This window comes from Piliocolobus tephrosceles, chromosome 7 (genome assembly GCF_002776525.5).
Source record: "Piliocolobus tephrosceles isolate RC106 chromosome 7, ASM277652v3, whole genome shotgun sequence".
NCBI lineage: Eukaryota > Metazoa > Chordata > Mammalia > Primates > Cercopithecidae > Piliocolobus > Piliocolobus tephrosceles.
This window is the reverse complement of record NC_045440.1, coordinates 68547623-68563496: the sequence shown is the minus strand read 5'-3', so window position 1 is coordinate 68563496 and position 15874 is coordinate 68547623. Positions and strand designations below refer to the sequence as shown.

Below are 15874 nucleotides of genomic sequence, written 5' to 3'. Positions count from 1 at the left end.
CTATCACTACTAACATTATTAAATATTGACCAATAAGGAAGATATAATTATCACCTTCAATTTACCAAAGAAGAAAGCAAGGCCCAGAAAGTTGACAAACCTGCCCAAAATCACACAGAGACTAAATGGGAGACTATATCAGATCCTAGGGAGTCAGATTCCAGGGCCTATGGAATTTACCACCACTATAGTGGCTTCCAATTCAGGCATTTGACTTTGTGCTAGGAAACATTCCTGCGTTGTTTATATTTTTCATTTATTTATTGCTTCCTGCCCCCACACCCTTAAAGCCATCTCTAGGTTTTAATCTCTGAGTAGGGACACAATCTCACCATGTTCTTCACCTTAACCACACAAAGTTGAACTCTGTCCTTATTCCAACTAGTCCTTCTGTTCATATGCTTTTCAAATAGCAATAATAATTAACACTGGTTGTCTTTTGAGCTCCTACTATGTGACAGACCCTCTGCTATTTTGCTTCTATGATTCCAATTAATCCTCCAAGAAAGTCTGTTGGGTATGTTTTTAAGATTATCTTCACAGTACACATGAGGATACTGAGGCTCAGAAATGTTAAAAGCCTCCCGTAAGTCACACAGCCGATGCTGCCAGAGCTAGAATTCCAGCCTATGGCTGTCAGATTGAGCATGACACTGAAATACCTCGGCCTCTTAAACATGTCTGTATATATGCGACTAGTAATCATGTGAGGAAAGGAACACATGGGAACAGTCACCAGGTTCCTAGGCCAGAAGGCTGTACAAAGGGGAGTATCCTTTCCTGTGGAGTATCAGGTGGCTGCTTGCAGCAAAGACCTGGAATGGTTGGCAAACAGCCTTGGACCACCCTGATAAGGTTCTTGATACTTTTGTTATGTTGTAGCCCAGAATCACACAGCTTTGCAGTTCAGAACTACTAACTATCTCATCCAGATGTGATCAGGCCCTAAGGAAATGATTGATAGGAACCTACACACAGGGGGCTGATTGGAACCTTGAAATACCTGCATATGAATTTACAGGACAAATAACCCCACAGGAAAGACCAGAATGTGAGACCTACTGACCAGACCTCCCCAAATGCTAGATCGGGAAGTTGGAAGATGTTTATTTTTCTGGCATATTCTCGGAAGATCCTGAAGACAAGAACCGGGTCAGTAAATTAGGGGCACTGCTGTTAAGCCTGTCCTGTATCAGCCATTATGTACCTGTGCAACCTTGGGGAAATGACTTAGCCTCTATGAACCTGAATCTTCTCCTTCATTAAATGTATCTACAATTAATTCCTCCTCAAAGTGTTACTGAAAAGATTAGAGATTTCTATAAAGTAGATGAAACATTATAAATCTCAGATGGTAATTACTGTCCCATATGTCTTCTATAGGCACCTGCCTGCCACCACCTCAACTGAAATATCCATGCTGCTTATTCAGATACCATTTCTTTAAAATATTATTGGAGAAAAACTAATAATTCATTTTCATTTACTTTCATAATATCACACCAAAATAGAATTCCTGATTTTGCAAGTTCTTTTTTATCAGTTGTCCTCTAGGCCAACAGCTTTCTGAGCACATTTCTAAGCACACTTTCTGAGAAGGTTTCCCAGGAAGCCTTCTCTAAGCTTTGCTGTAGGGTCTGTTTCACGGAACTTTCCTGTGGAGAAGCTGCTCTCTTCTGTGGGATGAGGATTCTTATTTCAGCATGGACCCCCAGAAAATAGCACTTACAGACTCATCTCCAGAGTGGTAATTCATATTATTTTAGCTACCTGTGCCTCTCTATCCTCTGAATACAGCACAATTTCCTCATATCCACTGGCATTAAGGGGTGGCAGCAAACTGTTATCCTTAATATCAAAAATCTGTCTCTGTGATGGGTTTAGAGGCAAGTCCCAAAGATTCAATCTTCTAAAGGATTAGAAAATCTAATATATAAAGAAAAGTGAAAGATACCAACATGCTTTTTCTTATAAAGGCAAGAAACCAGCTATTCCTCACTGAAGAACAGAATACCAAAAAAAAAAAAAAAAAGAAACTATGCTGCAATCGAAGGAATTAAGAAAAATGTCTGACAATCTTGTTAAATGTGAATGAGTTCAATGAGGATATTGTCGACTCTCCTCTATTTGGAGACTTACAAGATTTGGTTTAGACACACCTACTGGGGACAGTTTGGTGCAGTCCTAGATGTGTCCTTGCCCAAGGGCTGACAGATGGATTGAATGACCTCTCAGCATCCCTTCCAGCCTCACACTTCTGTTGTGCACTGATTGTTGGACTGGCATGTTAGCTGAGTCAGATTTGCCCTTGCAAGCCAGTGGAGGAGTAAGCTGCATGAAAGAAAACAGGTAGACTCTTTGTCCCCAAAATAAAAGCCTCTCTACCCTGTTCCAGACTAAATTGTATCATTAGAGGTTTATTTTCCTGAGTCACAAAGTATTTTTGATCTTCTAGAGTTCCTCACAGAATGCAGGCACTGACACTTACGTGAAGATAAAGTAACTAAACCTTATCAGATAAGGGCTTAGCAGAGATCAAGGCCCTGCAGCATCCTCCAAGACTGGAGATGCAGGAAGAGGGAGGCCCAGAGCAGTCAGGGGTAGACAGAGGCAGGACTGTGAAGACAAACTGTGCCTAATTAGAAATGATGCTCCAAGCTCCTGCAGAGATAGGGCTTTCCTCCCTTCCATCTGTGTTCCATCATGCCTTTGATGAAGGCCAAGCTCCTACCAGGCACAGAGCACTGGCTAAGGCACTGGGGACACTATAGTAAGGAAACAGATGTGGCTTCTGCTTTCCTGCAAAATACTGAACATGTAGTGAATTACTACATAGGGGGAGGTCTACACTCATGCAACAAATACTGAGTGGCTAATTTACGTAAGGCACTGTTCCAGGATGGGTGGCAACCAAATAGGCAAACCCTTCACCCTCCCAGAGTTTACTTTCTGGCAAGAGGAAGTTACATCATGAAAGAAGCACCAGGTTCTCTAAGAGCTACGACAAGGAGACCTACCCTAGGAGCCAAGTCTTCCTTGAAAAGGGATGTTTATGTTGACAAGTGAAGGCTCAGTAGGAATTGGAGAAAGGCATGTGTCGGAGGAAGAATAGGCATCTAGAGAATGTTCCATCTAGGTGGGGCGCCGTGGCTCACGTGTTTAATCCCAGCACTTCGGGAGGCCAAGGAAGGCGGATCACTTGAGGTCAGGAGTTCAAGACAAGCCTGGCCAATATGATGAAACCCTGTCTCTACTAAAAAACAAAAAAGAAAAAGAAAAATACAAAAATTAGCTGGACCTGGTGGCATGCACCTATAATCCCAGCTACTTGGGAAGCTGAGGCAAGAGAATCGCTTAAACCCGGGAGGCGGAGATTGTGGGGAACTGAGATCATGCCACTGCACTCCAGCCTTGGTGACAGAGAAAGACTCCGTCTCAAAAAAAAAAAAAGAGAAAAAAGAAAGAAAAGAAAAAGACCAAGAATGAGAGAACGTTCCATTTGAAATTACCAAATACTCCCCAGCTATCATAGTGTTTTTGTGTGGTAGGATGAAGGGTGATTTATATCTTTTTTTCTTGTAGTTTTTCAAGTATTTGCATGGCAAATAATTTTAAAACAATATCAAAATTATACCTAAAACTATTTTATCTCATTTTTACCTTGTAGCTTTAATATATTGGTCTTCAAACTATTAATTGCCAATTATGATCAAATTCTATATGGATATGATATAATTTGGAAACTCAAATTCAAGATAAAATAGTTTTACCCTGATGATGAAAGCGTTAAGTGTAATTCCAAAATATGTTTGGTTATCATATGCAAACAAAAGAATGTGTTTGACATCGTGACACAGATTTTCCCCCACTAAGTTGGACATGAATTATAGGTTGGTTCCTGCACTACAGGTGGACCTGTGGCAGCCCAGCAGTATCTCCTATGTATCAGAGGGAACAGTTACTGATGTCCATATCCCCCAAAACGGTTCCCGAGCCCTGTTAGCCTTCTTACAGGAAGCCAACATCCAGTACAAGTAAGCATTCCTTTTCACTTGCTATAAAATTTGTTTGTACTAAACTGAACCAAATGGTAGTTATATGTAGGTTATTTATCCAGTGCTTATGACCGTGTGTTTGGTACAATTTTTCATATGGGGAAAACTGACGTGAATATATTCACCTTGAAGAGCTTATTAGTCCAATGGGGGATGGGAGCAACCACGTGGACCTTTCATTTCACTCTTCACTGTTACCACTAAGTGATCAGTGAAACAACAGACATTTTTCTACGAAGAAAGGAGAGCAGCCTAGCAAGGCCTAGAGAGTGGACGAGAAGGCAGGAGTGGAAAAGGCTTTCTGCAGGAGCTATGCCAGCCAGGCAGAGGCAGAGGGGACCACACAAGCAAAGGAAGAAGCAGCATATGAGTGCGGAGTGGTTAGTGTATGAAGTGCAAGTCAAAGGGCAGAAAGAAATGATGCTGGAGAAACAGGGAGCTCCAATGGTGGAAATCTTATGTGCAGGGGCAGCAGCTCAGACCTTGTCTTGTGGGTGGTGCTGCCCCATTGCAAAGGAGGTGCATGCCAGTGGGGTCGGGTGGAGGGGATAAGAAACACTAGTCCAGAGAAGAGGGAGTGAGGCTCTGAGTAGGACCAGAGTAGTAGGATCATGAGAGCATTAAAAAAATATGTCACAGCAGACTCTCCTCATGTTGGATGGTAAGTAGGAAAGGAAGAAGTGAAAGGATGACTCCAAGTTTTCTAGCTTGGGTAACTGAGTAGACAAACTTGAACAGATTTAGATATTTTGAGGGTTAGTTTTTTTTAAAAAAAAATGGTTAGAGGAGTAAGAAAAGAGCAGGTGGGGCCGGGTGCAGTGGCTGACACCTGTAATCCCAGACTTTGGGAGGCTGAGGCAGTCGGATCACCTGAGGTCAGGAGTTCAAGACCAGCCTGACCAACATGGTGAAACCCTGTCTCTGCTAAAAATACAAAAATTAGCCAGGCATGGTGGTGCACGCCTGTAATCCCAGCTACTCGGGGGGCTGAGCAGAAGAATCACTTGAACCCAGGAGGCAGAGGTTGCAGTGAGCTGAGATCGCACCACTGTACTCCAACCTGGGCAACAGAGTGAGACCCTGTCTCAAAAAAAAAAAGAAAAGAGCAAGTGGAAGACAGTCAGAGGAGTTGAAGAAGAAAAGCAAGACTTTAAAGAAAGAGATGGGTCCAGAGTACCAAGTGCTGCAGTGATATCCAGCAAGTAAAGGACCAACCAGTTTCCTTTGGATCTGGCAATAGAAAGAACATTGATGACTCTAAAGGTGGATTAGAATGTTTGCACTAGAAGACACAGATGTGAACAGGAAGTGAGAACACACAGCAGCAGAGTCTATTCCTGTTCTTAGCAGTTAGAATAAGAGAAGCAGAGAATGAGAAGTGACTGGGAAGAGATGCATTGCTGATGCCTACCTGGTAGATTTGGGATTTTTTTGTGTAGGGGGGAAGTCTTGATGTATTTATAGGCTGAAGGAAGAGCCTGTAGGGAGGAAGACATCAATGATGCCAGAGAGAATGTGCAGAAAGAAAAGTGTCTGAACAGCAGGAAGGATACCTCATTTTCTAAAACTAAAGAGATAAATGTGTTGGATCTACTTAAGATTGTAGAGAGGAAAGTGGACACGTCAAAAAAGATTACAGCCAATGGCTAAATTTTCTGGATGAATGAAGAAGCAAAATTATCTACTGAAAGTAAGGAAAGAGGGGTTAAAGGGTATTACCAAAAGAAAAATTGGGGTATGAACAAAGAGAAGTGGTTGTTGCAGAGAAGAGAGATTGTAACACTGATACAGAGTGGAAGTTCTGTTGGATAGGACCATGGAAAGGTCAGGGTGGCAAGAAAGTTAAGGTCCTTAGTGAGATACTAGTTCAAGTATTCATCCCTGGGTCTAATATGGATTGGAAGGCAGGAGCATCTAGGAGGGATAAGGGGACCAAATGGAAGAATCAGGGAAGATATTAAGGTCTTTGTATTGAAAACAATGTAGTGTTACTGAGGGAAACAAATGGGAAGGAAAGAAGTTCTGACAAAATGTGAGTAGTTGGATGCTCAGAGTCCTAGGGTAGAATGTATATGGCTGGTGACAAGATCCACAGGGTAGCCATAGAGATTATTGAAGGGGAGTGTTGCGTGGATATCTTTGAGGCTGGTGCAGTCAAGAACAGGTGGCCTAAATCACCAGAGAATTATCTTGAATCTCCTTGGCTGATGGCAAGATTAGAGGAGGAGGGAGAAAATGTACTTCTGGGGCAGGAACATCAAGGCAGAGCCAAGAGTTCGAGGAAAGCAGCAAGAAGTGACATGATGTTACAGAGAGGATGAGCATTCCCTGGAAGCCAGAAGATTCGTGGCATACAGGAGAATATGCTGACCTTCCTCCCTTCTACCCCACGGTAGGCAGGTGGAGAGGGAGACTGGGAATAGAAAGCCACAAAAGAATGTGTATCCTTTAAAGAGTCAAATGTCTGATGAGAAAAAAAGAGTTCCCTGAAGAGGCTAGAGAAGGTAGGAAGTTAATTTACAAAGGAAGGGAGACTCCAGCGGGCACAGGGAAAAGCAGGTAGAGAAGAGAAGAGACGTCAGGGGAAGATCTAGGAGAAGTGCAGTGTGGTGACTTAATGAGATGAGACAGAGAGGAAAGGAGTCACTTACGCTTTGCTGGGAATCCTAAGATTTTGGGGTTGAGAGGCATGAATGTAAGTGACTACTACACCTACCCAAACTTTTTAGCAAGTTGTTGTACTGTCAAAACTGGCACAGAGTTTGGGGGTCTGGGAGGGCCTGGGACGTAGGGTGGGCTGATGGCTCTGTGAGTTAACAGTGAGGGCCCAGGCTCTCTGGAGGGCTGAGCCAAGAGGTGCCAAATGGCAGGGACATCTCTGGTCCACACAGAGACTGCCCTGCCAGAAGGATATTTACAGCTTTATTAAAGTCCTGATATGCTTTTTACAGAAAGGTATTTTATCTGTGTTTCTAGAATAGAATCACAGCTGTGTATAAAACTATTGTTCATACTGGACACATTTTAGTCATTGCTCTAGCTTTGAAGGCCTACTCTGATTCTCTGAATGCCTGACAGGAAACAGCTTGGCAATTATATCTATAGGTGCTCAGTAACCACTCACATGCTTCATTAATTACTATTCAGTAGAAAAGAATATACCAGTTAGTTTAACAAGTCTCTATTTCCTGTCATTAAATATAGGTCATGTGGAACTGATATAGAATAAAATATCACACTTCATGTCACAGAGAATAAAGTCTAAAAAATGAGTGTTTTAAATCAGTTGCCTCTTCATGGAGAACAGTCATTTAGAATTATTCATTTCGTTGGTCCCAAGATAATAACATATGAGTCAACTAAATTCCATGGGCCCAGTAGGTAGAGATCATTTTAATTGACTTTTAGTATTGTAGCCTGGAGTATTTTCAAAAGATTGTCATTTACTCTGTACAAGAATACGTAATGTATAGCTATTGTGATTTTTAAAGTGGAGGTAATGTGACTCCATGTGTCTGGCCCCTAGGTGATCAATTCCCCTCTAAGAAATGATTCATTCTACCATAAAACATTTTGGTCATTCTATAAAGTAAATACCTATAGTTGGTGATGAAATTTCTATTTTTTGGCCAGGTGTGGTGGTTCACACCTGTAATCCCAGCACTTTGGGAGGCTGAGCTGGTGGATTACCTAAGGTCAGAAGTTTAAGACCAGCTTGGCCAACATGGTGAAACCCAGTCTCTACTGAAAATACAATTAGCCGGGCATGGTGGTGCGTGGCTGTAATTCCAGCTACTCGGGAGGCTGAGACATGAGAATCACTTGAACTTGGGAGGTGGAGTTGCAGTGAGCCAAGTTCACACCACTGCACTTCAGCCTGGGTGACAGAGCAAGACTCCTCAAAAAAAAAAAAAAAAAAAAAAAATTCTATTTTTTGAGGGTCCCTCCCCACCCTGGAAACTTTGAGGAGGTGGTTTTGTACTGAGTAATGGCATCACTCAGAAAGTTTATAATAGTTCTAGTTACCATTACAGGAATATACACAACTGGGGTAGGAATCATCACAGGCTGTGAAGAGGTAAGAAACTACAACAGTTTACAAAGACCATTCTGAGACTCCCATTTCATAGCTTTGTCATGGATGTGCTAGTTTCTAGTCAACTACTTAACAAGGAAAATGGGCCTTGACCTCCAGTGTCACAATTATTTTTTAATTTAAGGCTGATCTCCTAGGGCCTGCATTTGGGTGCAATGTAAGTTACTGAATAGAGACCTAGGTTGGTTTGCTGGGGCCACCGTAACAAAGTACCACAGAATTTAACAATTGGAAATTCAGAAGGAGATTCTAGTATAGATTTCTGCTTTTGGCAAATCCATCTACGTTTTTTTTTTTTTTCCTTAGTTTCTTGGGATCGAAAAAAGTAGCCAGGAGAAATAATAGATGATCTTGGTGAGGGAAACATACCTGAAGGTTCTCTGCAGTATTGGAATATGTTGACAATTTATAACTACCCCAGCCCTAGTCAAACTCGCATCCCTCTTGACCATCCCAGATTCTCTCCTAACACAAGGAAGTTAGAAAACTGACATGGAGGTTCATTTGGCTGAAGACTTACCTTAGCAATATTGTAAAATTCTTTAACCCATACAAGCCTAATCATCTGTAACTTCTTACTTTGAGGGTAAAAAAGAAAGCACTAATACAGATGGTGTTCAAACCAACAACAACCTCCCACTCACATTTTGAGCCACTGCAAGCAGCCGTCAGGGACTTAACCAAGCTTTGAGCCTCCTCACCTTACCTTGATTTCTAAAATGTTTTCAATTTTAAAATCAAAAATAGAAACAAAAAAAGAAGTAAGCCAATGATCAATTCCTGATTAAGTGCTTTGTCCATAGTAGGTGCTCAATAAATAACAAATAAGTAAATGAAAAAGAATGTCCTATACCTGGTATGACCCTAAGTTAATTTACTTTCTTCATAGAATGGAAAATATTTCTTTAGGTGATTCAAGATAATTTTTTATATAATTTTTAAAACTTAATATTAAAGGCTTTAAATAACTTTCAGCCTTGAAAGTTATTTAAAGATGCCATTATATGTTCCTTTAATAGCACTTAAACCATTAAACAACAAGTTCTTTTGGAAAATAAACTATGAAAGCAAAGCTTTTTAGCCACCTGCCAGGCCCAGTAAAATCACTGGGAGGCTTTCTAACATCTTTAAGTAATGCAAATGACTGAAGTGCTTTGCTACTGTGTGGAACTCTAGTTAGTGGAGGCTGGTGAGCATTGAGAAGACAGGTCTGTATTTATCTAACTCACATGTCACATCAAGAACACTAATGACTCCACCTGGAGCTGGTTCCACAAAGCCTGGAATCTCCCGCCCTGGCCTCAGCCTTTAATTTCCAAATGCATTCACTGTAATTGGCTGAGCTTCTCTTCTCTTGGCATTCTTGACACTGGCAGGTAGCGAAATCACTTTTTCCAACTCTGGGTATTTCTTCAGTTTCCTCTTGAGGACTGTAGCTTCTTTTCCCCTTTCCCTTTTCTCTCTGTCTTGGGTCAGGGGTGCTGGGTGGTGACGTGACCACAGTCTCTTGGTGATGGAAGGGATGTGCGCAGGAAGAAGCAGCAGGAAAAAGAAGGTGGTGAGGGCACGGAAGAGAAGCCTAGGCTCAGTGTTCATGAAATGACCCCGGACCTAGAATCTCAAGACTGGAATTTGGGTTCACCTTCCAAGTTCAAATTCTGGCTCGGCACTGACCAGAAAAGTGATATTGGTGAGTTCTTAACCCTTTTGAGACTCAGTTTCCCCATTTTAAAAATACCAATAACAAGAGAATCTACCACATAGACTATAGGGCTATTAACTACGATTTTGTACATAAAATACATAGCACAGTGCCTGGCTGCTAGTAGGTAAGTAGTACTCAGTAAATCCAAGCGCTCGTAGCCATCATTCGGTTGTTGTGGCTGCGAATCAACAGCTATTGTTACTACTGCTGTCACTGGAGGACATCTGCCTATAATTTTACACTTTAAATTCATTACACCACGTATTTAACAGTTTTCATTTCCTGAAAAATAACATTTTCCCAACATTTGGTATTTTTAGAAATATTGATTACCACAGTCTTTCTTTACATAGATGCATATGATTTTCTTTGGATGTTGCCTGATTTTTGCAATATCTCAATTTACTTTTCATCATGTCTGTCGTTCCAAATCCAGGATCCTCGTAGAAGATCTTCAGAAAACACTAGAGAAGGGAAGCAACTTGCAAACCCAGAGAAACCGAAGATCCCTCTCTGGATATAATTATGAAGTTTATCACTCCTTAGAAGAAGTATGTAATCAAAAGAGCTTTTTCGGTTTTTTACAGAGGCGTCTTTATCATTTAGGTCTAAGGGAGAAAATGATGTGCTTTATGCTTCTGGGGGAGAAGCATAAAGACAGAGAAGGTACTATGTGAAGAATATGTGTAGCTTTTAAATGGCCCAGGCACCTTATCTCTTCTATTAAGTCTTTGATGGTATCTAAGAAGTATCAAAATAATTTTAATTTCACCTGCTTTGCCCATACCACTTTTACATAGGATGTAGGAAGTGCAATGAAAGAGTGGGGAAATGTTGCTATAATTACAGCTATAGTGGCCTCCACTAAGAAGTCAAGAAATGTAAAGCTAACCAGAGTTTGAGAAAATGATGAGTAGAGTGGACCTTACTTGCACCCTCTGCAAAGTTGAGACCTCTCAAAGGCAAAGCTTCATTTGTGGCACCTCTGCACCTTTGAACATGCATTTTTATCCTACCTGGAGAACTGACAACCACCTCATCCACCATGCCTCATCCTTTACTATTCACCTGGACAGCTTGTTGTTCTGCAAATCTCAGCTTAAGCAAAAAGGTAGCTGTTCCTATTCTCCCATATTGGATTTAAACCCCTCCTCCACCAACACCTAGTGAATTACATGCCCCTGTAGCACAGGGAAAGGCATTAATAAAATGATCACATAATTACATAATTTAAAACTGTGATAGTTTTTAATTATGTAATTATGTGATCATTTTATTAATGCCTTTCACCCCTAATAAGCTACAAGTTCCATGAAGGCAGGCCATTTCTTTCTTATTCACCACTATAACCCCAGTGGCAGGCAAATAGAGACCTCCAAATACGTAGTTGTTGACAGAGGAATAAATGAATGAATCATACATTTTCCATGCTTCCTCTGAATTGAACAAAGAAATGCCAGACATAAAATAAATGAGATGCTGCTCTATTCTTAAGACGATTTTTGGTTCTCTTGATGACAACTCTCCTTTCAAAATTATCTCCACATATTTCGTGTCTCAACATGTTTTGAAGCTTAGAAGCAATAGAAAGGTTTTAGATAACTTTGCACACAGAAGTACTGCTAACATGCACTAAAAAAAAGTCAAATTTTACAAATATAATATAGAGATGCATAATGTATGTGTATATACACACACACAAACATCCTGCTCATTAGCTTAAATACGAATGGAAAGAAAAGAATGTATGGGTACTTTCCTGAATGTATTTAGCTATTTTTTTCAACATTGATCCTTTTATACCATAAAATGGTAGGACACTTTTGTGTTATTTTTTTACACCTTATAAGGCTTTCAAGTCAGGAATGAAGCACCTTATTCATTCAAATGTATCTTTTCCTGATGACAGGTAAGTGTATATGAATGGATCAGTGCAAATGTGTCACTATCACTGGAGAAATTATTCAGAGTTTGCCCTCTGAGAACCCTCTGATGAAGAAGGTTCTCAGTAGAAGAACCTTTAAATGAAAAAAAGATAATGCCTTTTTCTTAGCATCCTCTGTTCAGTGGCAAATTGTAATATATGGGACTTTAAGAAACACTTTCAAGTAGTTTGGACAGTTTTCCTAAAGTTGATTTATTTCTTTCCCTCTTAAATACTTGTGGAAAATAGAAATAAATTCTGATTTTCAAAAAGAAACCAGAACACATCAATTTTTAATAAAAACCTGTAACTAGTATATTGATATATGGTAGATAATGGAAGAACAATATAAAGACATAAGCTACTATCTGTAAAGGCAGAAAATTAAATGTAATTTTAAGTATCTCAAAGAAAATTAAAAATAGAAAGTAGGTTTTTGTTCAGTTTTATATTCCATGTGCACTCCTTGAATTCTAAGACCTACTATTGTCTTTTTGTTTCCTTTTGTTCTCTAGAAGCACAATTATTGTGAGAGAGTCTTAACATAGTTTTTATTTATTTGCTCTTAGATTCAAAATTGGATGCATCATCTGAATAAAACTCACTCAGGCCTCATTCACATGTTCTCTATTGGAAGATCATATGAGGGAAGATCTCTTTTTATTTTAAAGGTAAAAATAAGCAACTGATATGTAAATACATAATGTTTACCAAATATTCATCTTTTTCAACTTTGACTTATGGGGAAAAGAAATGAAATGATCTTTTATGAAGTCTCATATTTAACATCATCTGATAATCTCAGAAATATTTTCCCTTAGGTTTCTGAGCCATATTTCATTTTTGCCATGGATATTCCAGAGAATACTGTTGCTAACATTTTCGGTTATCGAGGCGAAGTATTTGTGAGTTGGTGCTGCTTAAGATGAACCAACGCAAAACTATATAAATGTGTGAGAAGCTGATATGGTTTGGCTCTGTGTCCCCACCCAAATTTCACATCAAATTATAATTTCCAATGTTGCGGGAGGAACCTGGTGGGAGGTGATTGAATCATGAGGGCAGATTTCCCCCTTGCTGTTCTTGTGATAGTGAGTGAGTTCTCATGAGATCTGGTTGTTTAAAAGTGTGTAGCCCTTCCCCCTTCACTCTCTTCCTCCTGCTCCACCATGTAAGATGTGCCTCCTTCCTCTCCGCCTTCCGCCATGACTCTTAAGTTTCCTGAGGCCGCCCCAGCCATGTTTCCTGTACAACCTACAGAATTGTGAGCCAATTAAACCTCTTTTATTTGTAACTACGCAGTTTCAGGTAGTTCTTTATAGCGACGTGAGAACTAACTAATGCAGAAGCTATGTATTATTCTCATTCATCTCTTGACCCTGCATTCTCTTCTGTCTACTGACCTATAGCTCTCCATTCTTTCTCAGCCAAACTTCTAAAAAGACTGACCTCTAATCACCATCTCTACTTCCTCTCCTGTCATTCAGACTTTGACTCACCAGCCTTTGCCCCCACAAGTCTTCTAAAACTTCTTTCCAAGGCCAGCAACCACTCCTAGTTGATTCTCCTCCTGTCTCTCTGACCATCTTGGTCTCACTCACTGGTTCCTTTCTCCTTGTTCTTTCTTGGATTCAGGTAATCCCTGAGACTCTGTCCTCAGCCCTACTTTCATACCACAAACACTCTCTAGATAGACACAGTTAGCCCATCATTTCAGCAGTCATCCCAGACCTCTGTATCTATTGCAGTCCACCCTCTGGAACCTTAAATTCACCCCCATTGCCTACTTGACACTCTTCCCTGGATATTCAGAAAAGCACCTCAGATTCAGAATGGCATCCCTCTCTTCCCAATTCAGAAACATGGGCATCATCCTAAATTCCTCTCCTTTAACCATTCACTTTAAATTACCACCAAAAGCTGACCATTTTTTCTTCTGAATATTTCAGATCTGCCCCAGTTGCTTCTCTTGTCCTCATAGCTATTACCCTGACTTCTCTCTGTGTCTGTTCTCCCTGGACTATTGCAGTGGTTGCCTCACTGCTGAGCTTCCTTGGAGCCCCCATTCTTGACCCTCTCATGCTCTAATCCATCCTCCACACTGCTGCCAATATGAGCCCTCAAACATGAGCAAGCAGACACACACACACACACACACACAGCCCCCCATAGAATACAGGAGGAAGCTCATCTCTTTTATTTAGTATCCAGGGAATCCACGTTGAGCTTTATCTGCTGTTCCTTCCTCAAACTGCAGGCACAGTTCCTCCAATATGGTATGCTCAGATTCTCTTCCAGGATTGACATGCCTTCCTCCAACTTGTCTGCCAAACAAGCTTCATGTCTTGCTGAAGTACTCAAGTGCTCCTCTTCTGAGAAGCCACCTTTTATTACTTAGGAAAATTCAACATAACACTCTTATGTTCCCATGGTAACTTATAGATATTCACATCATAATTGTTGATTGATTGCTTACATGTTTGCCCTCCCCACTAGCATATAAATTCCTTATCTGTTCATGTTTGAATCTCCAGTACTGAGCACAATGTCTGACATTAAAAAGGATTTCCTGAAATATTTGTGGAGTGAATTAATGAATGAATGAAAATTAGATCCCCTGTAATTATAATGACAGGAGCTCCTATTGATTTCTCGGCTAGCAACCACGTTAAAAGTAATATTGATATAGTTGGATTGTAAAGAAAAATCTGCCACTTGATTCTAGAAATCAAGTTGTTTTATGTTTTCATTTCATGGTATAATAAAATTTGACTTTATCCACCTATAAAATATAGCTATTATTTAAGAACTATTCCTTGGGACGGAGAGAGAAAGGGGATGAGGGAGGACTTAGCTTTTTACTTAACAGTAACATACTATATTACAATGAAGAAGCACGCTGAGCCAGGAGGATTGCAAGAGACCAGGAGTTCAAGACCAGCCTTGGCAACATAGCAAGAACTCATCTCTTAAAAATTAATTAATTAATTAATTAATTAAAATAAAAAATTTTTAAAAAATAAAGAAGCAACCTCTTTTAGGGATTTTCCTTTTCCTTTTGTGCTTTCTAGTTCTTTTATTATAATTAGGACAATAAATGTATTGTTTCTGCATAAACAAGCCTGGACTTTCGAGATAGATAGGAACTCCCTTTGTCCTTTTTATGCATTACCTAATGAACCACACTATAATGAAGAATTATGCTGAAACCTTATTAAATTATGCTGGTCAGTGAATCTAAAACCCTGAGTTGGTTACTGTGAATGCTCTTGTTTTCAGCTGGGCAGACGTTCACGACTCAAAAGAGCTGTTTGGATAGACTGTGGTATTCATGCCAGAGAATGGATTGGTCCTGCCTTTTGCCAGTGGTTTGTAAAAGAAGTAAGTTAAACCCTTTATACAATGTCCATTTCAGCTAGTCAGTGCTTCCCTGTGTTTTTATTCTGCTTAACAAATGAAGTGGGAATTTGAAACCAATGATACCTGGTTGAATAACAGTAACACCTTGATTCCATGGGCTGCTTTCATGTTTATGAAGACCTCTTGTAACCCTGGCTCAGCTTATCCTCACCTGTGCCCTTGAAAGTGGGAATTGGCAGCTCTCATTACAGAGAAAGAAACTGAAGTTCAGAGCCTTTTTGAATTTGTGACAAATTAGGAACTAACCTAGCAATGCATATATGGCACAGCTAAAACCCCAATCTGTGGTGTTCCAAATAATTTCTTACAAGATACCCAGCTAAGAAAGTTCTACATTACTTGACTTCCTCCTCAAAATCATTCCACATATGCTCTAACAATAAAGAGATGAACAAGGGGTTGCTTGTGCCCTCCTGCTATAGGTCCGTAATTTAGATACCAGAAGACCTTTAGCATCTGTGGATTTAACATTCCTAGTTTTGGTTATTTTTCGGTAACCCTAATCATTGATGACTCATAGTGATTTCTCATTTTCTTAATGCTTCATTTGAGTCACAAGCCCTCTGAGCTAGTACGTTGAGTGGGTCCCTATCCCAAGAGTGGGCCAGCCTTTTGTGCCAACACTTTTGTTTGTTCTGATGCTTTTCTATTCATTGTCAAGGATGTAGTATCTT

General features: G+C 40.2%; 1 protein-coding gene across 1 annotated transcript in view; it reads left to right on the top strand.

Annotated features, from left to right (window-relative positions):
- Positions 1-15874, top strand: part of CPA6 (carboxypeptidase A6) — a 319928-nt gene that overhangs the window by 215121 nt on the left and 88933 nt on the right. Inside the window, exons 3-6 of the mRNA XM_023222418.2 lie at positions 3910-4034; positions 10293-10407; positions 12350-12451; positions 15060-15161. Of these exons, the coding sequence (XP_023078186.1) occupies positions 3910-4034; positions 10293-10407; positions 12350-12451; positions 15060-15161 (444 nt within the window). The remainder of the gene's footprint in view (positions 1-3909; positions 4035-10292; positions 10408-12349; positions 12452-15059; positions 15162-15874) is intronic.